Below are 21,766 nucleotides of genomic sequence, written 5' to 3'. Positions count from 1 at the left end.
TTATATTCTGTTTATTACTCATATGAAAATTATAGGCACCGACGGTAGCGTGGCCGAGCGGTCTAAGGCGCTGGTTTAAGGCACCAGTCTCTTCGGAGGCGTGGGTTCGAATCCCACCGCTGCCATTTACTTTTTGTCTTATTTTATAATAGTTTAAACATGTACACGTTCATGGATTATATTTCTCCTAACCTTCACAAATCGGCGATGCGCAATTAATGAAAGAAGATAGTGGTAGCAACTCCCTTGAAGGTCCAATGGGTTGCGTCGGCACGCGGCGCCGTGGTTCACACCTATTAGGAAACTACGTAATACAAAGAGGGTTTCTACTTCACCATGTGCAACGACATCTATGGACTATTTCATAAACTTTTTACTCAGGTTAACAAAATGGTGATACATCGTTTACATTAGCAGAGACGATTATGTAGAATAAATAAGTATAAATTATTTTAATGAGAATAATAAATTTTATCTTTTATGTTAAATTGAATGAACACTTTTTTATCACAACAAGATTTTAAAAATAAGCAAATTCATTGACTGAAGTATTGTACAAGTAAGTATAATGTTTTTAAAAATATTATTGCAGATATATGAAAATTATAATCATTACTTTAAAAAATTAAGTATTACTATCTATATTTAATTTACTTATTAATTATTAAATGATGATCCCAACCATAGAAGAAAATCTAGGTGAGGTACGATATAATCACCGTCTATTCGGCAAGCCCAATGGAAGTATGCTCTTGAATAACATGTTAGTCTAATAGATGTTTCATTCTGAAGATGCCACTACGAACCACACCCTATGGATACACAATGCCATTTACAACCCTTTTTAATAAACATGTAAAATATAATTTAAAGGTAGTTATATAAATTATATTTTATACTCCTTAGAAAAGCTACAACTATCTTATATATCTAATACATATACATAAATATGATATACTATTGATGATTATTAATGATATAATTATTCAAATAATTGTTTATAGGGAACACGTACCCAATTTGACTTCAACAGTAACATGTTCTAAATTATAGAATATTGTGCATAACACATGTTATACATTTTCTTCTTTTTTAAATTAAATATATATTTATCTAATTTTGTTTCTGTCAATATTATAAGGTAAAATCGAAACAAATGTGCAGTTATATTATTCTTTTATACGTGAACCAAAATCTTCAAACAATAAATATTAGTAAACAGGGAATAACATTTGTTACTATAATTCAGATTACTATAAACTAGTAATTAGTATATATTTATTTTTAATTTTGTCACAGTTACATCACCATTAAGATTGTCACGTATACTACAAAGTATATCTACTTCAAAGTCTATCGTATCAAGTGTAACATGTATATGCATTTTCTTCCTATCCTAGTGCGGTTCGTGCTCACATCCCGCACACAAGACGCGAAATACCAGGATAACATAAATAAACTATATTTCTCCTCTCTCGTACAGTTGAGCGACATTCGCGCGGGCTGTCTCATTTAGCCCCTCCTTATATTAGGCTAACATGTTAGTCAAGGAAGCTGCTTTAGCATGACTAACCTGTTTTCTCCTTTTATATGTGTGAGTTGTATATATATATATGTATACACACACATTGTGCTACTTCCCAGTGCGGTCGACAAGCCTTTAAATAAGCCGTAGTAAGTATGCATATTTATAGTAAAGTCTTAAAGACAATATAATTTAATTATACGATATCTTATACATTCTAAAAGAACAATAAATAATGATATATTTCTTTCTAGGTACATATTTCCAAATACATAACTATCCTCGATTAAAAATTATCAATTTAATTTTTATCTATTATATGTGTACATATCTTTATAGTAACAAGAGATATAATATAGATTATTAATATAACATACAAAAGAAATAATATTATGGAAATGGAAGTAAACCTGAATATACATAGTATATTAAACTATTTATCATTGCAATAAACTGTCAAAGTCTTATATTCGTAATAAATTATAGATTATTGTAATAAAAAATCATCCTTTGTAACATCGTTACTAATTATGTATTGCTGCGTGATTCCCTGAAAGTAATATTCACCGTTAAATTAAACTGCTGTATAAGAAAGAAAAGTGGCAATCTGCTTGTCACTTAAATATCGTATAAAACATAAGTTACAATATATGCGTGAAATTGTATAATTGTACAAATTATTTACATATCTACAAACGTTCAGTAAATCTTGTAGTTAACAGATAGAATGGACATAATCAACAATTTAACCGATCGGTTAGTAGGAACGTATGAACTGTAGTAAATATCAAACGCTGCAGGTAATACTTCCACGTATATCCTGTTAGCCGCGGATTGGAAAGACACAATTTTGAGGAAGAGCCGCGCGGGCCTTAAGCACCTCTGTGACGTAGCTGTACTTTATTGGGCCACACAGCTTCTTTTCATTGTTTATTGACTCATTGACCCAACATGGTCAGAAATTTCGGTCAGTCCATGGCCACAATGTATCTTTAGCGGCAATAGATATCTTACCGCTTTGAAATCTTACTTGATAATGTAGTGTGCCAATGTTCTAGGCTTACCTATACAAAGCAGGTGCAATCACGGGACAGTGACACCGTTTTTCCCCAAAATTGAAATTAACAATGCGTTTCTTATACCTGCGTATATATAAATAAATAAAACTCTTGATAAATCTTAATCGTTTCTTGGTTATACTTCACGATCATATAAAGCAATGTTACTTTCCTATATTTTTTCATGAATGGATCAAATCTTATTACGCTTTCCCCTAAAATTAACATATGCTTCGGAACAATGGTGGGGGATTTGTCTTCGACATAGTTGAAGCTCACGATATGTAGGACATGCGTGTAAGAACATATACACACTCATACACACTTAACATTTACACTAGCGCTTCTATCAGTGGCATCATGAAATTACTGTTGACTGCATGCGTTCCTGTTGAAAAAATTCCTCACGGGCGAAAGTCAAGGTATGACGGAATATCGTAACAGCATATCAGCTAGTACAGGTTACAATAACTGCATGATATCCTGATATTAGGAGGGGCTTTGTGAGACAACCCGCGCGAAACTCTTTTCAACGTAGAGAGAAAGGTAGCTTCCTGAATCTATATGTTTCTCGGATAATTCAGTGCTTGCATGCGGGATGTGAGCACGCACCACGTGCTTTTCACAGAACACACTGAAACAGTCAAACAATGGAAGATATTCACAATAAAATTCTTCTTTTTCTATTAAAAAATCCTATAAACGTGTAAAGACAACATATGTTATATGGTTTAACGAATTTATATTCTAAATATTAATAGCCTTTAAATCTGTATAAAACAAAAAACGTGTAATTTAATATTATAATCTATTTAATTCATGACAAACACAAATAAATTTATCACAAGTAATATTAATTCTTTAAAAAGCAACATATTTTCTATATTTTACATTTTATCATTAATACCAATTTTATATTAATAATAAAATGATTTAACATAAGAAAATAACCGAATGTATTGTGTACAGAATCAATAAATGTAACGAAGACTCCGTGGCGCAAGGGTAGCGCGTCTGACTCCAGATCAGAAGGTTGCGTGTTCGAATCACGTCGGGGTCAAAAAGTCCATTTTTGTTCTCAAGTATTTTAATCATTACAGTTTTCAATCATTTATTTCATTTTATTTTAATCATTTCAATTTTAATGAACAATATCTAGGAAATTCTATGTTTAATTCAAATTTTCTTATACAAAATTTTTATTGTCAAATTTAATTTTTATTTTGCATATCTTTCTCATAATTATAAAATTGTTTAGTTGTTCTATATGTAATCTATAGATAATTCTATATGTAAAATCTTACAAACTGCAATCAAAGGTCATATAGAATACAAAAATTAGAGTACTAGATAAATGAAAATTAGAAGTTCAAGGTTTTTAACTACTAATTAAACTGCATTAAAAAAGAGTAGTATCTTTCTTGCAACTGTAATCTTTAATATAATAATAACTCCAGTAACGATTAAATAAGAGTAATTTATATATAAATTAATAAAGTAAAGGAACCGACATTTATCGTAAATGTAACAATTGTTAATACGTCATTTGTGAATAATTGCTATTAAGTATATAAACAATATATTCCATAAATCAGCATTAGATCAGTTGTAATCTTTTTCTTTAAATTTAGGATTAACATTGTAATTTTCGATCCCAAATCTTGTCTTTTGTAATAAAAGCAAATTTAAACGGAGCAGTCGTGGCCGAGTGGTTAAGGCGTCTGACTAGAAATCAGATTCCCTCTGGGAGCGTAGGTTCGAGTCCTACCGACTGCGGTTATTAAACAAATAAATGTTTTCATTTTTGTTAAATGAAAATACAATATTAATTGAAAATAATAAAAATACTACTTTGGTAAATATAAGTTACATTTTTACCACTCTGAACAGCATTGTAATATACTTTTGTTCTATCTTCTATTGTATATTTATATTATAATTTCATTATACTTTTGTATTGAAATAAGAAATATAATTATTAAAAAATAATGTAAGAAATGTGAGAAATGAATAGTAAATGCTACCTATAATATTTATAATAGAAAAATACAAACAACGGCGCCGTGGCTTAGTTGGTTAAAGCGCCTGTCTAGTAAACAGGAGATCGGGGGTTCGAATCCCCCCGGGGCCTTTTTTTATAGGTGATTTAATTTTTCTTTTAAACTTTAATAAAGTTATTAAACAATAGTACAATTACATAATATATCGATCCTACCTTTAAAATAAATAAATTCAAAATGCAAAGAATGAAGACAAATATTTAGATACATTACAATATTTGAAATCAATTTATTAAATAACACTAACATTCAAGAAAGTACATATTCGCACTAAATTAATATAAATAAATAAATAAAAAATAGTAGTACAAAATATGAAATTTAAGATCATACAATATTTTTATATATTTTAGAAATCAAATTTATAACCATTTCCAGAAACTTTTACTCGCGCTACAGACGGTGCTGATGAATAAGCAATTCCTAATAAATCTTGAGATTGCTGTTGTTGTTGCTGTTGTTGATCTTGTTGCAAGTGAGTCTGTTCAGCCACCTATAGACGATTACTATTAAATAGAAATCGCAATTGAATTTAATATAACATGCAATTCGGTGTATTTGATACATGATGTTTTATATATTATTCTTACTTGTGCTTGTGTAGTTTGAATATGTTCTTGAGACTGTGCTTGTGCTTGTCGCAAAGCAAGTAATTGCGCTAATTGTGCTTGATACGTATTAACTGTAGGATAGCCATGCAACTGAGGTTGTTGAATTTGTTGTAATTGTTGATAATAAGCTAGTACATTAGCTGGATCGACAGAAGCTTGATAAGGTAATGGTGCAGATGCAGAAGACACAAATGTAGGTGCAACTGGTGCATTTGCATAACCATGTGCGACATGACCAACCGGAAATACACCTAATGTAATAAATACATATCGACTGTAACTACTTTGGAAAAGAATCATATATTCTAAATATGCTACCAACCTAAACCAGGATTTCTATAAGCAAGTGCATTAGCAACATTTGGTAGAACTCTTTGCGCTAAATGTGGATTTCCTACACTGGAACTAAACGATTGGTGAGAGCTAGGGCCACTGAAAGCGAAGGCTGTTTGCGTTAAACCTGGTCTAATAAAACTGAAAGACGCGTGCTGATCAGAAGTGCCAAGTACATTTGTCGGTTTTACACCTTGAATCGGTGGTTCGGCAAGTACCGAAAGGACCAACATACAAAAAAATGTTATATATTTCTGAAAATAATGGCTTTCATTAAAATAGGTAATGATAATAATAAAGTAGTGACACTTACCAACATTTTGTACTTTTGTAAAAACTTTGAAAGTTTCTCACTAAAACAAACGACAGTATTATCACCGACGAAAATCAACACACTATTCTGACGCTAAGATACTCTGTGGGGAGTTATATATCACGGAAGCAGCCAGGTTAATACGTGAGTAGCATTGCATCGACACATTTTCAGTACATATAATCACACTTTCTCCGAGGTACCAAGTAGCACAATTCTTGAATAACGATCATTCGATATAGTTTCCCTTTTATAGATCATTTCAATGTCACGAAGTATACAATAATTCAACTTTTAAAAAATAAAAAAGGTAAATAAAAGGATTTCATTAAGTTCTTATAATTTTCATTAGAAACCAAGATACTGTTAATCAATTATCGTACATAAAATTTTAATGAGAAATATATACAAGATTTCAGTAAAATATTATTAAAATGGATATATACAATGCATTAAAATATTTCTGTTTGATTCGTATATAATCATAATATTACCGATGAAAGTTGCTTTCGTCAAGTTTAATACGAAGACGAGTTATTAATTGTAATCAGTTAACCGTTCATAGAATATTAAATAGATTATTTCACTAGCAATGTTTCGATTTATTTATGTATCGCACACATTCGGAAGCATTTTTAAATTTTTAATTATAAAACATTTTTTTATTTTTTATCTTTAAGTTTGATATTTCATATAATAAAATTTTGTTCTAAATTTGTATATAAATATTGCATGCTATATACAATATCTGATATAAAGGCCGCAATGCAATGACACAATTGTCTACTTTACATTTTAATTTCAATATATTTATACATATTATAGTTGTAAGATTTTTATTATTATGAATATTATAAAATTTTTAAAGTTAATATTAATGTTTCCCTTGAACAGCCAGTATTGTGCATACCTTAGTGTAGGTACAATTCTCAGAAAATGTCATGTTTAAAATAAATTTGTTAAATCATCCAATGATTTTAGTATTGATAAATCAACTGTGATATAAACGACATAAATTTGTGCGAAGTGACGAGAAATATTCCCTTTCATGATATTATTTTACATGCTAGAGAAGTATGATTGATAAAACATACCCATAGCGGTAGTTGCAAACAATGCAAAACAACTCCACCATATTGCTAAACCTAATAATCCTCTATACACATCCACGGTGAATATCTGTTAAATAAGAAACATAATATAATATTTTTTTAGATTATGCATACCTAATTTTTAGTAAACATTAAACAGAAATGTGATGATTACATTGCAATCATTACCTGTTTTAAAGAACTTAAAGCAAGTTGGAAATCTTGCGCCGTTTGCACAACAGTTTTTTCGTTATTATCTCCATTCATCACACTTAATACGGATTTTGGTGGTTCATCGGCTGGACATTCTTCGAGTAACGATCCTTGTAGAAATCCTTCCCACGTATATCCACCTAATGGGTAAAAGTAATTACGAGATAATATTCACAATTAATAAAACAGTCTATCAATATTTGTATTACCTAATGTTTTATACATAAATGTAAAAAATAAACATATAATTATCGGAATAATAAACTGTAAAGCCACAACACACAAATAGTAGAACACCCCAGCAATCTGAAACAAATTATGAGAAAAGTCTTTATTGTATTATGTGGTTAATTATACTTCTTTTTACCAATTATTTTTAATACCTTTTTTTGTAAATCTACGTTTGTAATTCTACCAGCTTCTTTCTTTTGATTCTCTAATCTTTGTGTGGCTAAATTAAGATATGATTGTAAGTACATTGGCATTAATAAAAATTTTAATAAAACTGCAACAATAATTGCAATTAATCTCATACTCTCAAAGCTTGAAGTTGTCATCCTGTAAAAATGTATCTATAAAAAGAAACTTGGATGTATAAGCATATTAAAGCAATTATTATTTTCTAACTTACAATGGTCCATTCATACCACTAAATATTCGCATTGTAAGATAATCTCTGCTTATAGGCTTAATCCACAAGCTTACTAATAAAAGTGGAGAAGCATAACTGATGTTTGCTATTAATAATAATAACTTTTGATCTTTATAATACCTGAAATATATAATTTTTATTAAATTCTATCAAAAATTAAAAAATTTATCTAATCTTATTACCTTAATGCATCCCAATGCATTTTTGATACTCTCAATCCAGGAAAAGTGAACAAAGAACCAAGTAAACCACACCATAAAGCAAGGAAGAATTTCACTACAATTTTTGATGCCGGTCCTCTATAAAAGAAAAATTATTTCATTATCTTTTATTATTATTCATTATTAGAATGAAACAAAAATATGATGAATACTTATTATTTTTTGTACTGATTTTTGTATTAATTTAATAAACTTACGCAGAAGAAAGACCTTGATTGTCTAAAAAAAGAGATGCACTATGGTTGAAACTTGCATAAGCTTTATCCAATCCAATTTCAAGATTATTCTCATCAACAATAAGAATTATCATAGCTATGAGAAGATAAGCAAATCCAGTTACAATACATGTAGACCTTTCACCTATACTCTCCTCTCCTTTAAAATATTGCACCCAAAGAGAAAGCAGCACTTTGCTAAACATTAATTTAGGAAAATAAGAAAAATATGTTTTGAAGAGAACAATGTAATTTTACAATAATATAAGTCCAACCATAAAAAGGATACAATGCAAAACCCAAAACTAATGAGCACCAAAGCATACTTAGATTAATCTCATCTTTAATTGGATATAAATAATTATATACCTGTTAAATGGCAAAGAAATACAACTACAAGGTGTTATAAAATTGTAAATATAAAAAAGCTATAATTACCAACCTCTGTCATGATATAAACTGCAGTAGCATAGATAGAAAAATCCAATAACCATTGGTACTCTGTATAATATTTTAAATGTACTACATCTAATGTAGTTACCTTAGTACTCTCAAGCGTAATATCCAAATTTCTAGGAACATGAAAAACATCTCTAACCTTCCCATTTTCTGTGTGTTTGCCTTTCTTGGATTTCTCTTTAGGCAAACCAGCAAGAATTCTAAGTTGCTGATCAGTTGGATACAAGTAACCTGTTAACCTGTTAAATAATCATAATATTTTTCATTAATTCTTAATTTTATATAATCATATTCTTATTATTAAAACAAATACCCAGTAGAACATAAGATCCATCTTGCCAAAGAAAAATGTGGAGTTAATTTTTGAATAATACTGACCATAATGAGAGTAATAACTAACTGAGCTCCTAAAAGAGCCTAAAACATTTAATTATTTACTTAGAGTAATACTAAATATTTATGTAACATTCTTAAATATTATATATAATGGTATATATAAATTACCATGACTGAATTAATAAAAAATTAAAAATAAAAGTCGAGACACCGATTTCACAAAAGTATTTCTTCCATCACTAAAATAGTAATTTATTGATAAATTGTTAATTAATGCTGAAACACACAGCAATGAATTAACTTGTATTTAACACCGTTAACATGTGTTCGACCATTTTAAATGGCACACAATGAAATAGCTCATTTTATAAATAGTTGTAACCCCACAAAACCGAAAACATCGTAACCCTTTGCATGGGATATGAGGTTATTTCCAGTTTTACCTATTCTATCTATAGGAAGGGTATGCTCAACGAAAGTAAGAACATCTGGCGGAGAAGCATCGAAATATATTGATGTTACCAAATCGTTCGGCACTGAATTGAACTTATGCAATTACTAATACCCGCAGGTGAATACGAATTAGTTACAACGGAAATGCTGGTTTTATGATAACATAAAATAGAAAATGAATAATCAGGAATGAAGAAATACTTAATAGGACTGTGACGTATAAACTAACATAATAAATCTGTCAGGTTATATATATCTATATTTAACTGAAAAAAACAACTTAATGTTAGTTAAATGACTAATTTCGTACATTCTTTCATAAATCTTGATTTTTTTGGCACGTATAAATCCGATTGGTAAATCCTGAATGTTTAATCTAATGCATTTCTACTAATCGATATCATTATATTAATACGAAACAAATAATATCATTAATTATCAATCTTATGTATATGCTTTCAGGATCTGATGCGATCTCACTTTACGGGATTTCCATTCAATAGATTACGTAATACCGTAATTATAAGCAGACGTTCTTACATTGAATTTATTATTTACATATCTACAAAATAAATTATGTGGTACAATTTGCATAAAAACTTTATCAAAATAATCATATAAATTCACCATGAAACCTTTTGTATAATCTTCATATCGATTTCAAACTTTTGAATCGATCGGTAAATTGCCATTTTTTGTTTAGAAAAAAATACTCATTACATTATGTACAATATACTGTACAAATGATGTGTGAAATAACTGTCTTTAATAATGTGTTTTCTAGGCAACACAAGCAATTTAATATATTTAAAGGTGTATCAAACGTAAATCATTCTTTTGAGTAAAAATGGGCGCGAACCTTTTATTTAGAGAAACGAAAGAAGCGGAGGAAGCGCCGATATAAAAACAACGGACTCATCGGTTTACGCGATCAAATGTGAACAAGTGTTTGCTGAGTGCAGACAGCGTGAAAGATTCGTAAGTGTTCGCATACATGTACATACACATTTATAATCCTTATAGATTTTTATCTAATGAAAAAAGGAAAAGGAACAGAAATGTCGGGTGCACATGATTAATACAATATTTGAAATTAAGTAAAAATGTTTATGAATTTATACTTATAAACATAACAATATAGATATTTCATATGTTGAAGTTTGTAGAACTTTAAAAAAGGTTTTACATTTAGAAAAATTCTCTAGAGAAAAGATCATACTGCTCACATGTAGTTACTTACGCATGTTGCATCAAAACCCGCCACATTCGTAAATATTGCACAGATCATAATGGTCCATTGCAGTTTTACGCAATTATTTAAACAATTTCCAACAAAAGAAAAATTAAAAACATACTATAACAATATTTATAGTACATGTTTAATTTATGTAATATAATACAATTTTTTAAGTATTAGATATTTTTACGAATGTACAACTGATCTTTTAATCACCTCGAATGTATTCTAAAGAAAATTCTATTGTTCTGAATGACATTTCAAACCATTTATAACTATGCTTTGTATCTTAGGCATTCAATAGGCCTTTAGTTCTTGAACACATCAACTATACTACTCTTTCCAAAACAATTTGTTTTATTATACTAATTATAATATACTATACTATATAATGTATAATATTTTATTATGAACAAGAAACTAACAATAACCAAATCACATAATAAAATATTTAGGGAACATTAAAATTAGGTAGGCACTGAATATAGTGCAATAATTTTGAGTGGTGTATCATTTTGTATTTACTATTAATGTGTGACTAATCACAAACTTCAAACAAAGATCGCTCCATATAAGACAATCATTCGCAACATAGTTTATACACTTCCTAAAACGCATTACTCGAAATAAATGATTAAATTGAACAAAAAATTTGGCCGCAAAGGTTATATTAAATTAATAGTTATAATAAATCCCATACATCATTTTTTTTATTAAATCTTACAATGTTCAATCGTTAAAAACTAAAAGGAAAACAAATACGTTTTCGTTGCAGGAGTCAGCAAGCAAAAATAACAACGATGACGCCAATTTTTGCGATTTCTGTTCTTTTATTTGCATTGGTATGTTCCTGTCACGCGCAAGTTAATAGGCCGGATTACAGATATTGTCAAAATAATTCAGAATGTCAACCAGATCATTGTTGTACTATAGGTATTTATTGTATTTTAGTAAACTAAAAAATAATTCAATTTGCAAAAAAGAATATTAATGACTAGTACAATTGTAGGACCACTAAGGTATAGTATACCACAATGTAAATCTATGCAAAAAGAAGGAGAGATTTGTAGACCAGGTAATGTTTCAACGCTCAACGTAACGGTTGGATATCCGGATGGTACTGAACTGAAATTAGAAGACGTCCATTATATTTTTTGTCCTTGCGTCGAGGGACTATTATGCGATGATAAAGAAGGTGTTTGTAAAGAAATAGACTAAAAACGTGATATAAATCGACTATTCAGTAAACATAACAAAGGAAACGATTAATAAGATCTAAAAAGAAAAATCGTCCACTATGAAGAATAACTAAGTACATAGAATGATTATAAGGAACAATCATAATAAACAATTAAGGCATAAAAAAACCGGCACATAGATTGTGATAAATTGTATAATTAAATTATATACCAAAAGATGTAATTATTTTTAAATTCATTCTTCAGTGCATGTACAATTTCAAATAATTTACATTATATTGACTCTTAAATGTTTAGCTTTAATTATTAAATCGAAAATTTTAATTATTTTAAGTTTTTTAATGTAAAAGAGTTGAATAAAAACAATAAATCAAATTATAAAATGTCGTTTTATTTTATTTTATATATTATTTTAATTATAATTTATATATATGCTTGAATATAAAATCTTAATCGATGGTAATACTATTTGATATTTAATTTTATTTGTAGAGTTTCCCATCTTTGTTACACTAAACTAGTGATAAAGATTTTTCAGTGTTGCTTTCTTTGTTGCATTTAATAATTTATTGTAATGTTTCGTCATTTTATATCACTGTAAATAAAAGAAAATATCAAAAAGAAGAAAAGTAGTGTATTTTACGGTATGGACAGTCAAGTATGTGGAGATGGTAGATTATTAGACTTAATTGATGAAATTTGGCATAAAGAACGTTTGCCTATTGACGATATTTTAGTACCAGTAGCAGAATTACCTGATCCTGAAAGTGACAATGGTGATTCTCATATGACACTGAAAGAATTAGAACAAAAGTGGAATAATCTAGCTTTAAGAACTCTCAGTGAAAACCACTTACATTCACCAACACCATCTCATAATTAAATAGGTAACATCTCGTTACCTATAAGGCTTGAACATAACCAATACATTAATCATTTATTTTAATTATTTTTTCGTATATTGTATTCGTGTTTCTATTTATAGATTTAAAAATGGAATTTCCAAACCTTGGGGAAAGATGTTCAATAAAAGATTGCAAACAATTAGATTTTTTACCATTTGAATGCAATCATTGCCATGACTTATTTTGCAAAGAACATTTTCATATTGCTTCTCATAAGTGTTTAGGTTTTAAATATAAAATCTCATATACTAAAAAAAAAGCTCCAAATTATACATGTTCAGATGAATCTTGTAAAGAAACTTCACCTATTGAAATGCAATGCATTAAATGTAAAAAACATTTTTGTCTACAACATAGATATCATGGATGTTTAGAATATAGTAATGAAGAAAAAACGACAAAATTAAAAAAATGGCAAATACCTAAAAAACAGTTTGCTGAAGCAAAAGCTATAGTGGATCAGGAAATTTCAGATACTTTAAAGAAATCCAAAAATACTGCAATGGCTAATAAAGTATGTTCTAATATTCAAAAAGTTAAAAAAAAGAATACTATTTATTGGTATATTATAATTGTTTATAATATTATTCAATTAGGTAAGGCTTATGCGTATAAAGGGTTCTGCTGTTGGTCCTAAGAATGTACCAATGAATGAACGTTGTTATTTTCTTGTATACCTCCCAGCTACAACATCTAATAAACATATAGGACCATCAAAAGGTATTTATGTGAACATGAATTGGCCAGTTGGAAAAGCTATAGATGCAATAGCTGATATATTAAAAATATCCAATAATAATAATGTAGCAGGGGCATGTAAACTACAACTATTTCATCATACAACTGGTGCATTAATATGTAATGAAATGGATATACCATTGACAAAATTATTTGAAAATTCTGAACTTATTGATGGACAAAGTGTTATTTTAGAATATTCTGATAGCTTATTTGTAGATATTTCTTTCTATAAATAAACAATTATAATAAGTGATAGTAGTTGTTTACTTTTTGGTCTATTAATTTTTTTAATATGATTTACAAGTAAATAATAATTTATTGGTAGTGGTAAGAACACAGTTTTAGAATAATATTTGTTTATTACAAACTAGATGGTTTTATATATCAAATTTACAATTACTCTTGATAAAAAGATACACAGATGTAATATGTATGTACTTAATAAACAAATCATTTATACCAGATTATTGTCAGATTTGTTTCAAATAAAATGATAATAATACTTTGACTTTGGCACTGGACGTTTTTTTCTTTTTTTTGAATTTACTTGAATTACTCTATCATTGAACAATAAAAGACTCAACATTACTGATTCAAAAGTAAGTATACACTTACTAATAGTTCTATAATATGGTTATATAAATGTTAAAAAAGATGAATAGATAGCAAAAGAGACATTAACTTGTATTTTCAACCATGTGCGTGTTTTAACTGTATCATTATTTTATTACATTTTGGCGAATTGAATAGATCTTGATATAAAAAACATAAAGACTTTACATAGCAACACACATAGTGAAATATTTCAACAAATAATTATGTAAATATATCTATAAGAAAACATTAATATAAAAGATTACGAATCTCTTATGAACCGTATCTACTTCTTAAACTATACAAGTCTTTTATAGGACATTTAACCTTTAGATTGCTGACCAATTGACAGCATCAAGGGCGGCTAACCCTAGGTCATTTATCACCTATGTGACTATATATTTCAGAAATAGTTTCTTTATCAAGATTGTATGTTATTATATCATTAACAAATTGTAAATGAAAGTAGCAATAAAAGATTACTTGAAAAAAGAAAATAAATAGAAAAAAAATCAATTACTTTTATTCATTATTTGCATCATTAACACATAAAATATTATGATTTATCTTAGAATGAATTGTACAAATATATCTATTACTGATTTTACATTTGATTGTAAACTTGTTATCATTATCAATACAGATGTAACATTTCGAATAATTACAAAATTTTCGTACACACACTAATCACTTTTTCTTGATAATGCAATATATTTCTAAATGGAATTTTACTTCTTGGTATTATAGTAAATATTGCTGCAAATTGCATTATACCATAAATAACTGATATTATTGAACGTGTGTCCTAAGACTCAGGCGGAAGAACATATTAAAACATAAATAATAGGAGAATATATCCTGAAAAATATAGTACTATCTATAATACAAATGACTATTTAATTGTGCATACACATGTAATTAGAGATGGATCAAAAATGATCTAAGGTAAGCCGCTTGAGAATTAAAGGTTTGACGATTTCTTATAATACAATTACATATAATGTGCAAATAATGCTTCAAAATTTTTATGCAAAAATTACCAACATATGAAATTTAGTTTCATACAAACATATATTTTATAATAAATTATATATAAATGAAAGAATCAGTATTTATTATAAAATCGATTTCGTTTATTTTAAAATTTAATTAATTTTATACCTAATACAAATTTTTCTTTATATGTAAGTAATTTTTGCAACAAATTTTATATGTAACTGAATGTGTATACTGAATAATTTTCAATTTTAGATGTTCTACTTTCGCCTGAATTACTACAATTTAAATGTAATCAAGTTATAATTATGCAAGTTGTAAAAAATCTCAAAAAAGAGAAAAACATGGTTACATTACTTAACCATCTGTCTATAAAGATATAGAATAAACTAGTAATGAAGACAAAAAAAAAGTTATAAAAATAGAACAATATATAAAAGAAAGTAAAAGTTAGCCTTTGCTTAAATATACATGAAAATAATTTTTGAAGTAAAGAACAAGTCTGATCATGGAAAGAATACAGAGTATGTAAACAGAGATCGCAAAAAGAACAAGTAAAGTCATTCGAACATTTACATTTGTTTCATTATCTTGGCCTCTTGTTCGGCCACTGGCCACCTGCTTACTAGGAGGGGAATGAATCTGATAGCGGTAGGTGGCCTGAAGTCAAGCTTAGGAATGCCAACGAGACTTTTGCAATTCAATTTGTCCTTCTAGTGTTTTAGCAAGATAAATGACAAATAGTTGGCTAAGAGCTATACCTAAAGCAATACCAGCTATTGTATATAAATTGCGTTCTGCCCAACTTCGTACAATTTCAATGCAACCGCTAGTCCATACTTTTTTGCCTGCTTCAGATACTGGTAACATTTGTACTGTATAGCCACACATTATATTCACAAGACCACCCTAGAAATTTAAATATTATTTTAAGTAGTATATTCTTGTTAATAAAATGTAATAGATACTTACTGATATGTCTGTAGCATTAATACAACATGAAAATGGTACACCACAATGTTCTACACTAGGACTGGAGCAATTAAAATATTCATTCTTTCCCCAATCTAAATATCCTTCTTGGCTTAAACCACAGCACCTAAACTGTTCATATAAATATTGATTGTTTTAATATTATTAATCATAATAATACACCTTAGTAAATATTTCTTTAAAAAATTTCTTACTTCTTTTTGGCCAAAATCAATAAAATTTTGTAGATCAGGGTCTTCTCTATAGGTTTGTATAATTTTATCTGTGAATGATTCTTCCAATAATGATTGCAATGTATGTGGAAATACAAAACCAACAATTGCTATACCCATTTCAAGCAAAAAGAATACCAGTAGACATAGTGAATACTACAATAAATAAATTATATCATTTGTTAATAAACTATTAAATATAATATTTCAATATAATTTGATAGTACTAACAAACTTTAGAAGACAAGTATTTTCACGTAATGCTCCAACACATCCTGCAAAACTAACAACAAAAACTACTCCTCCTGCAATAACCATTACAAGTGAAATATTGAGAACTACATCATATACATTCTCTATTCTAACAGAACCGGTTGCTTGCCATTTATCCACAAATGCATATAAACCTACTCCAATTAGAAGTACTCCAAACAGCTGCACAATAAAATAAAATATTTTAAATTTTATTCTTCTCATTCATACATAATAAGTACATGCAATACAATTTTTTATTTAATTGTTTATATATCCATTTATTAATTATGACCATAATAAAGTAATCAATTGTATGAAACATACAGAACATTTACTTACCCAGAAAACAAAATTGAGCATAAATATCATGTATTTCACACAAGAACTAACATAAGTAAAATTATTTGTTCGCCTCCGATTATTCATCATTGTAGAGTAGAACCAGTTTTAAGAGATATTAATTGGTATATACAAGTGATTCGCACTTTCAGTTATATATACAAATTATATCGTTTGCATTACTTATTTCATAATCTCACATACATAGCGCATATTTGCTATCTTTTTATTTAATCATTCACCAGCTATATTCGATTGTTCATGAATCAAAGCAAAAATATAATGCACCATACTTTGACAGCTTACTTTGCATCCGCCATTACACTTCTGTTTCTCATATTCCTCGAATTCATGTTTGAAATCAGCTGTCCACTCATTCCATGTTTCAGGGGAATAGGTGGAATACGTATGTATATAAACCAACAAACAAAAAATTCTAAACGAAGAAATTTTTAGTACTTGACTTGTTTAAAATTTTTTATATTTTTACGTGTACATATTAAAAAAAAAAAGATAAAGTTCTTTTTAAAAAAAAATGACATCAGTGCAAGACAGTAAGTTTACTTATTTATTTATTTACTGATTATAGTTCACGATTTGGAGGTTAACAGAGTTATCAAATATTAACATATAGGTTTTAAACTTAAATAATTATAGATTACAGCAGTATTACATTATAAATATTTAATTATTTTAGTAATTACTGTGATATATTGCTATTCAGTCTTTTATGCTTATGTAAAAAAATAAATCCTCATTTCTTAACCTATACAATGTAAACAACAAATTAACAACAACAAAATATTAATATTACACATACTTATCTTAAAACAATATTAAAAGTAAACACTGTACATAATATACATTTATCAATCAATATAATATTTATTTACAGGATTAAAATTAAAAAGATCATATGACAATTGGAGTACTCGTGAACAATTATGTTTGGCTTCTAGTGTATTAAAGTCAGGAGATCAAAATTGGATGAGTGTATCACGCTCATTAAAAGTATTTGTTGAAAAAGAAACATTAAGACCCCCTGATTGGTTTTCTCAGAAATCTTGTGCTATTCAATATGCACATTTATTAGAAAATGCAGATGCACCCAAAAGAAAAAAACGGGAAAGTGGTGAAACCACAGGCGAATCAATTGTTAGGAGATTAACACAAGAAAGGATAACTGAACTAGGTCAAATATTATCTTTTCAAAGAGATGAATATCAACAGCTTAAAGCTGAAATAAATATGTTAAAATCTGGATTGCTAACAGAAGAGAAATTACAGAAGATGTGGCTTGCAATTGAGCAAGAAGAACGGGAACAAGAACAAAAAGCAAGAGCACATTCTGCATGGTTAGCAAAACGTCAACAGAAGCAAGAATCGAATTCACCACAAACAGTCTCCACCGTAAGTCAACGTAAATCTACTGAAAATTTAGTGGAAATTCAAGAATCAGTAGAAACTCTAGATGAAGATGAAAAGAAAACTAGAGGAGGAAGGTCACCACTATTAACAAGTTTATTAAAATCACCAAGTCCAACAACACAAATTCAAACCTCAACCACTACAGCTCAAGTAAGCTCTCCTACAATCACAAGCCTACTTGGTTCCAGTCCAAAAGTACCAAATTCTCAATTGACACAAAATGTATCACCACTGTATCAGTTGGTTACCTCTGCAATTTCAAATATACAATCAGAAAAACCATCAGTTGGTGCACCAACTTTATCTATGCTATTAGAAATGCCTGCCAATGCACAAAGGGGTCCTCTACCGAATTTACAACCAACTCCAACTATTGTATCTCAACAAAATGTGCCTACTGAAGTTCATAATCTTCAACCTCAGCCTGTACATCAAGTAACAGTTCAAAATGAAACACCTGTACCTACTCAATCTCTTACAATTAATACTCAAAATATTGCACCTACAGAAAGTATGGTACAGATTATAGATCACATAGATGATGTAATACGTAAAGATATAATGACAGATGTAATAGATAAAGATGAAATTAATGAAATTATTGGAGATATAGAAGAGTTAATAAAGGAAGAAATTACTGGTAGTCCACAAACTTTAGATACAACTACATCAACGATTAATACCCTTACTGTACCCCAAATTCAAGAAGTACCAGTAGTAACAGAACGACCAGAACCAAGAGATGTAGATGAAGTTGCATCACTTTCTAATTCACCAGAAAGTGAAATGGCTATTGAAGAAATTGATTCAAGCACATCAAATATTGCAGAAATTATTGGAACAGTTGCTATTGAACCACCAGAACCAAAAGTCATTGAAGTCACTGAAGTATCTGAAAACATAACAAATGTATCAGAAGAAATAAAATCTGAAGAAAATACATGTGATGGAAGGGTAACATTAAATGAAGAGCTTGTTCCTGAATTAGATACTCAGGATGGCGAAAATAGTAAAGATATTCCATTAGAAGAAAAACAAATGGTTGATGAATTTGATACTATGGATTCTACCTCAAATGTAGAAGCTGAAGAAAATGACTCAAAAATACCTACAAAAGAGTTAATTGATGAAATAGCAGAAGACGAAATTGAAGAAGTAGAAGAAGAAACTGAAATAGTTGTACCAGGAATTAAAGAATCACCTACTAATAAATTGCAAAGAGTGTCCTCTGAAGAATTAGAAAATAAAGGTAATATGGAATTGGATCAATTAGAAATGCATCTTGCTAAAATTACAGGTGAACAGCAAGATGTGCCATCAGCAGAAGTTGTTAGTGTTTCATCTGAAGTAACAAATGATCTTCCTAGCACTGAAGATACAGAAAAATCTCAAGATATTAGTTTAATTTTAGAAGATGATGAAAGTAGTTTAGACGATAAAAAGAAAATAACAGAAGAACAAATCATAGAAAATACAATTGAAAGTACAGAATCTATTGAATCGTTTAAGGAAGAATCTATAATTGTAGTAAAAAAGAAAACTATCATAGATGTATGTGAAGAGTCTCCAGAAAAGTCTCAAGAGGAACAAACAGAGGAAGCTTTAGAAATATATGCAGATGAATTTAAGAAAGAAGATACAAAAGATTCTTCAGAAGATACAACAAGCTCTATTTTACAAGATATAGAAATTAAAGAAGAAGAAATAGAAGAAACAGCAATTGTAGAAGATTCAACTCAATTAATATCTCCAGAAGAAATAGAAAGTTCAAAAACAGAATCTGTAGACCCTATTAAATCTGAATCTGATATTTCTACTCTTAAAAAAGAAGAAAATACATATGAAGATTCGAAAATGGAAGAAGAAACAAAAATCCAATTAGAAAATTCTCTAATATCAGAAGTGAAAAAAGAAGTTCAAATAAAAGAAGAGAAAGAAGAAAAAAAAGGTATAGATAATGAACAAAATGTAAAAAAAGAACAAGAATCTATAGTAAGTGCTGGTGAAGATACTGTTGAATTAGATGAAGAAGAATCATCATTAAGCAAGTTAAGTGGAGGACGTGCTATGAAAACATATTCAAAGAAACAAAATGTTTCTATTGACAGTGAACCTGAAAATGAAGGAACTGGAGAAGGTGCAGATTATAGAGCATGGAAAAAAGCAGTCATGCTTGTTTATAATCGACTTGCTACACATAAGTATGCATCTGTATTTTTGAGACCTATTACAGAAGATCAAGCACCTGGATACCATTCAGTCATCTTTAGACCTATGGATTTATCCACTATTAAAAAAAATATAGATAATGGTACAATTAGATCTACGATGCATTTTCAACGTGATGTTATGTTAATGTTTCAAAATGCCATTATGTATAATAAACATGATACATTTATTTATAAAATGGCTGTTTCAATGCAAGAAGAATGTTTACAACATATGCAGGTAAAAATATAAATATGATATTTCTTTTGCATTTAATAATTTTTAAAAAATGTTATATTATTTAATTTTGTTTAGATACTGGTGCAAGTTACAGGAGAGGGAACACTTAGGAGAGAAACAAGAACTGCAGCAAGTAGTAGTAGTGAAGCTAGTGAAAGTAGTATAAAAAGAAAACGAAGTCACATTACCCCAAGTCCACATGATACTGATAGTCCTCGTTCAAAAAAACGTAGAAAATCAGAAAATGATTAGGGTATTTTTCTATTTATATGTATACATATGTGTGATGTGATATACATTAAAGTTCTAAAGAACTTTATTGAAAAATTTGAAAGAAAGAACGAATCTGTTGGTATTAAGGGGCATTGTTGGACATGCAAGATGTTTAAAATGTACTGAAAAACATACAGTGACTCGAAATTTTATCTCATTATTTTCAAATGACAGTAAAAGATACAAAAGTAAATTTTATATTAATAATCACAAAATTATTATCACTCATCTTTCCTTTTCTCATTATTATGAGAATATACTATACATGTAATGTACAAAAAGAAAAATAATTATTTGTAATATATGATTTAAACAAAAATTTGACATTTTTGTTTTAAGAAAAATATAATAAAAACATTTTATAAAATATAACTTGTTTTCTAAAAATGTTACATAAAAAATGTACTAAATAAATATTTCAAATTATAGCTTATAGGATAATGCAATTTGTTCTATCATAATAAAAAAAAGCCTACCATTTATTCTCAATGACTCTTAAAACATTTATATTTTAAATACATAAAATACAAAAAAATCATTAGTATGGTCAACCCTATGTAGAAAATTTAAATTTTATAATTATTTAACTTATCAAAATTTAAGTAA

General features: G+C 28.5%; 6 protein-coding genes and 4 non-coding genes across 11 annotated transcripts; 7 read left to right on the top strand and 3 right to left on the bottom strand.

Annotated features, from left to right (window-relative positions):
- The first annotated feature begins 43 nt into the window (after nt 1–43).
- TRNAL-AAG (transfer RNA leucine (anticodon AAG)) lies at nt 44–125 on the top strand. Its single transcript has one exon. It is a non-coding gene; the product is annotated as a tRNA-Leu (tRNA).
- Nucleotides 126–3,571: 3,446 nt separating this feature from the next.
- TRNAW-CCA (transfer RNA tryptophan (anticodon CCA)) lies at nt 3,572–3,643 on the top strand. The gene has a single exon. It is a non-coding gene; the product is annotated as a tRNA-Trp (tRNA).
- Nucleotides 3,644–4,277: 634 nt separating this feature from the next.
- Nucleotides 4,278–4,359, top strand: TRNAS-AGA (transfer RNA serine (anticodon AGA)). Its single transcript has one exon. It is a non-coding gene; the product is annotated as a tRNA-Ser (tRNA).
- Nucleotides 4,360–4,640: 281 nt separating this feature from the next.
- TRNAT-AGU (transfer RNA threonine (anticodon AGU)) lies at nt 4,641–4,714 on the top strand. The gene has a single exon. It is a non-coding gene; the product is annotated as a tRNA-Thr (tRNA).
- A 278-nt stretch (nt 4,715–4,992) lies between these two features.
- Nucleotides 4,993–7,046, bottom strand: LOC108552841 (general transcriptional corepressor CYC8). Its single transcript, XM_017907516.1, has 4 exons — nt 6,995–7,046; nt 5,577–5,841; nt 5,234–5,505; nt 4,993–5,136 (listed from the first exon to the last, which is right to left on the bottom strand). The coding sequence occupies exons 2-4, from the start codon at nt 5,818–5,820 to the stop codon at nt 4,993–4,995; spliced, it is 660 nt and encodes a 219-aa protein (XP_017763005.1). The 5' UTR covers nt 5,821–5,841; nt 6,995–7,046.
- Nucleotides 6,755–10,828, bottom strand: emei (transmembrane protein 161-like emei). Its single transcript, XM_017907505.1, has 11 exons — nt 10,781–10,828; nt 9,065–9,168; nt 8,735–8,990; nt 8,582–8,661; nt 8,275–8,490; nt 8,039–8,155; nt 7,836–7,976; nt 7,588–7,762; nt 7,414–7,510; nt 7,181–7,344; nt 6,755–7,079 (listed from the first exon to the last, which is right to left on the bottom strand). The coding sequence occupies exons 1-11, from the start codon at nt 10,826–10,828 to the stop codon at nt 6,960–6,962; spliced, it is 1,518 nt and encodes a 505-aa protein (XP_017762994.1). The 3' UTR covers nt 6,755–6,959.
- On the top strand, nt 10,429–12,144 carry LOC108552848 (astakine). Its single transcript, XM_017907523.1, has 3 exons — nt 10,429–10,518; nt 11,553–11,710; nt 11,787–12,144. The coding sequence occupies exons 2-3, from the start codon at nt 11,578–11,580 to the stop codon at nt 11,993–11,995; spliced, it is 342 nt and encodes a 113-aa protein (XP_017763012.1). The 5' UTR covers nt 10,429–10,518; nt 11,553–11,577; the 3' UTR covers nt 11,996–12,144.
- Nucleotides 12,145–12,792: 648 nt separating this feature from the next.
- On the top strand, nt 12,793–13,875 carry LOC108552842 (AN1-type zinc finger protein 1). Its single transcript, XM_017907517.1, has 3 exons — nt 12,793–12,863; nt 12,962–13,395; nt 13,478–13,875. The coding sequence occupies exons 2-3, from the start codon at nt 12,970–12,972 to the stop codon at nt 13,856–13,858; spliced, it is 807 nt and encodes a 268-aa protein (XP_017763006.1). The 5' UTR covers nt 12,793–12,863; nt 12,962–12,969; the 3' UTR covers nt 13,859–13,875.
- A 1,936-nt stretch (nt 13,876–15,811) lies between these two features.
- Nucleotides 15,812–17,165, bottom strand: LOC108552859 (tetraspanin-33). 2 transcript variants are annotated; one of them, XM_017907544.1, is made up of 6 exons: nt 17,012–17,165; nt 16,649–16,852; nt 16,400–16,573; nt 16,185–16,316; nt 16,053–16,121; nt 15,903–15,973 (listed from the first exon to the last, which is right to left on the bottom strand). In XM_017907544.1, the coding sequence occupies exons 1-6, from the start codon at nt 17,099–17,101 to the stop codon at nt 15,968–15,970; spliced, it is 675 nt and encodes a 224-aa protein (XP_017763033.1). In that variant the 5' UTR covers nt 17,102–17,165; the 3' UTR covers nt 15,903–15,967. The 2 variants fall into 2 exon arrangements, with proteins under 2 accessions (XP_017763032.1, XP_017763033.1); XM_017907543.1 differs by having other exon boundaries at nt 15,812–16,121.
- Nucleotides 17,166–17,529: 364 nt separating this feature from the next.
- Nucleotides 17,530–21,230, top strand: Brd8 (Bromodomain containing 8). Its single transcript, XM_017907542.1, has 3 exons — nt 17,530–17,565; nt 17,907–20,887; nt 20,963–21,230. The coding sequence occupies exons 1-3, from the start codon at nt 17,547–17,549 to the stop codon at nt 21,137–21,139; spliced, it is 3,177 nt and encodes a 1,058-aa protein (XP_017763031.1). The 5' UTR covers nt 17,530–17,546; the 3' UTR covers nt 21,140–21,230.
- Nucleotides 21,231–21,766: the final 536 nt, after the last annotated feature.

Source organism: Eufriesea mexicana, unplaced genomic scaffold, assembly GCF_001483705.2.
Source record: "Eufriesea mexicana isolate 0111107269 unplaced genomic scaffold, ASM148370v2 scaffold8199, whole genome shotgun sequence".
Taxonomy (NCBI): Eukaryota; Metazoa; Arthropoda; class Insecta; order Hymenoptera; family Apidae; genus Eufriesea; species Eufriesea mexicana.
The sequence above is the reverse complement of the archived record's forward strand: the minus strand, read 5'-3'. Positions and strand labels throughout refer to the sequence as shown.

Coding starts and splice junctions, on each gene's coding strand:
- LOC108552841 (XM_017907516.1), bottom strand. CDS start 5,820: ATGTTGGTCCTTTCGGTACTTGCCGAACCACCGATTCAAGGTGTAAAA. Junction 5,506..5,576: donor TTATAGAAATCCTGGTTTAG/GTTGGTAGCATA, acceptor TTATTACATTAG/GTGTATTTCCGGTTGGTCAT. Junction 5,137..5,233: donor TTCAAACTACACAAGCACAA/GTAAGAATAATA, acceptor AATCGTCTATAG/GTGGCTGAACAGACTCACTT.
- emei (XM_017907505.1), bottom strand. CDS start 10,828: ATGATCTGTGCAATATTTACGAATGTGGCGGGTTTTGATGCAACATGC. Junction 8,156..8,274: donor AATCAAGGTCTTTCTTCTGC/GTAAGTTTATTA, acceptor TTTCTTTTATAG/AGGACCGGCATCAAAAATTG. Junction 7,511..7,587: donor ACGTAGATTTACAAAAAAAG/GTATTAAAAATA, acceptor AATTTGTTTCAG/ATTGCTGGGGTGTTCTACTA.
- LOC108552848 (XM_017907523.1), top strand. CDS start 11,578: ATGACGCCAATTTTTGCGATTTCTGTTCTTTTATTTGCATTGGTATGT. Junction 11,711..11,786: donor AGATCATTGTTGTACTATAG/GTATTTATTGTA, acceptor GTACAATTGTAG/GACCACTAAGGTATAGTATA.
- LOC108552842 (XM_017907517.1), top strand. CDS start 12,970: ATGGAATTTCCAAACCTTGGGGAAAGATGTTCAATAAAAGATTGCAAA. Junction 13,396..13,477: donor ATACTGCAATGGCTAATAAA/GTATGTTCTAAT, acceptor TTATTCAATTAG/GTAAGGCTTATGCGTATAAA.
- LOC108552859 (XM_017907543.1), bottom strand. CDS start 17,101: ATGATGAATAATCGGAGGCGAACAAATAATTTTACTTATGTTAGTTCT. Junction 16,853..17,011: donor TGCTCAATTTTGTTTTCTGG/GTAAGTAAATGT, acceptor TTTATTGTGCAG/CTGTTTGGAGTACTTCTAAT. Junction 16,574..16,648: donor ATACTTGTCTTCTAAAGTTT/GTTAGTACTATC, acceptor TATTTATTGTAG/TATTCACTATGTCTACTGGT.
- Brd8 (XM_017907542.1), top strand. Junction 20,888..20,962: donor AATGTTTACAACATATGCAG/GTAAAAATATAA, acceptor AATTTTGTTTAG/ATACTGGTGCAAGTTACAGG.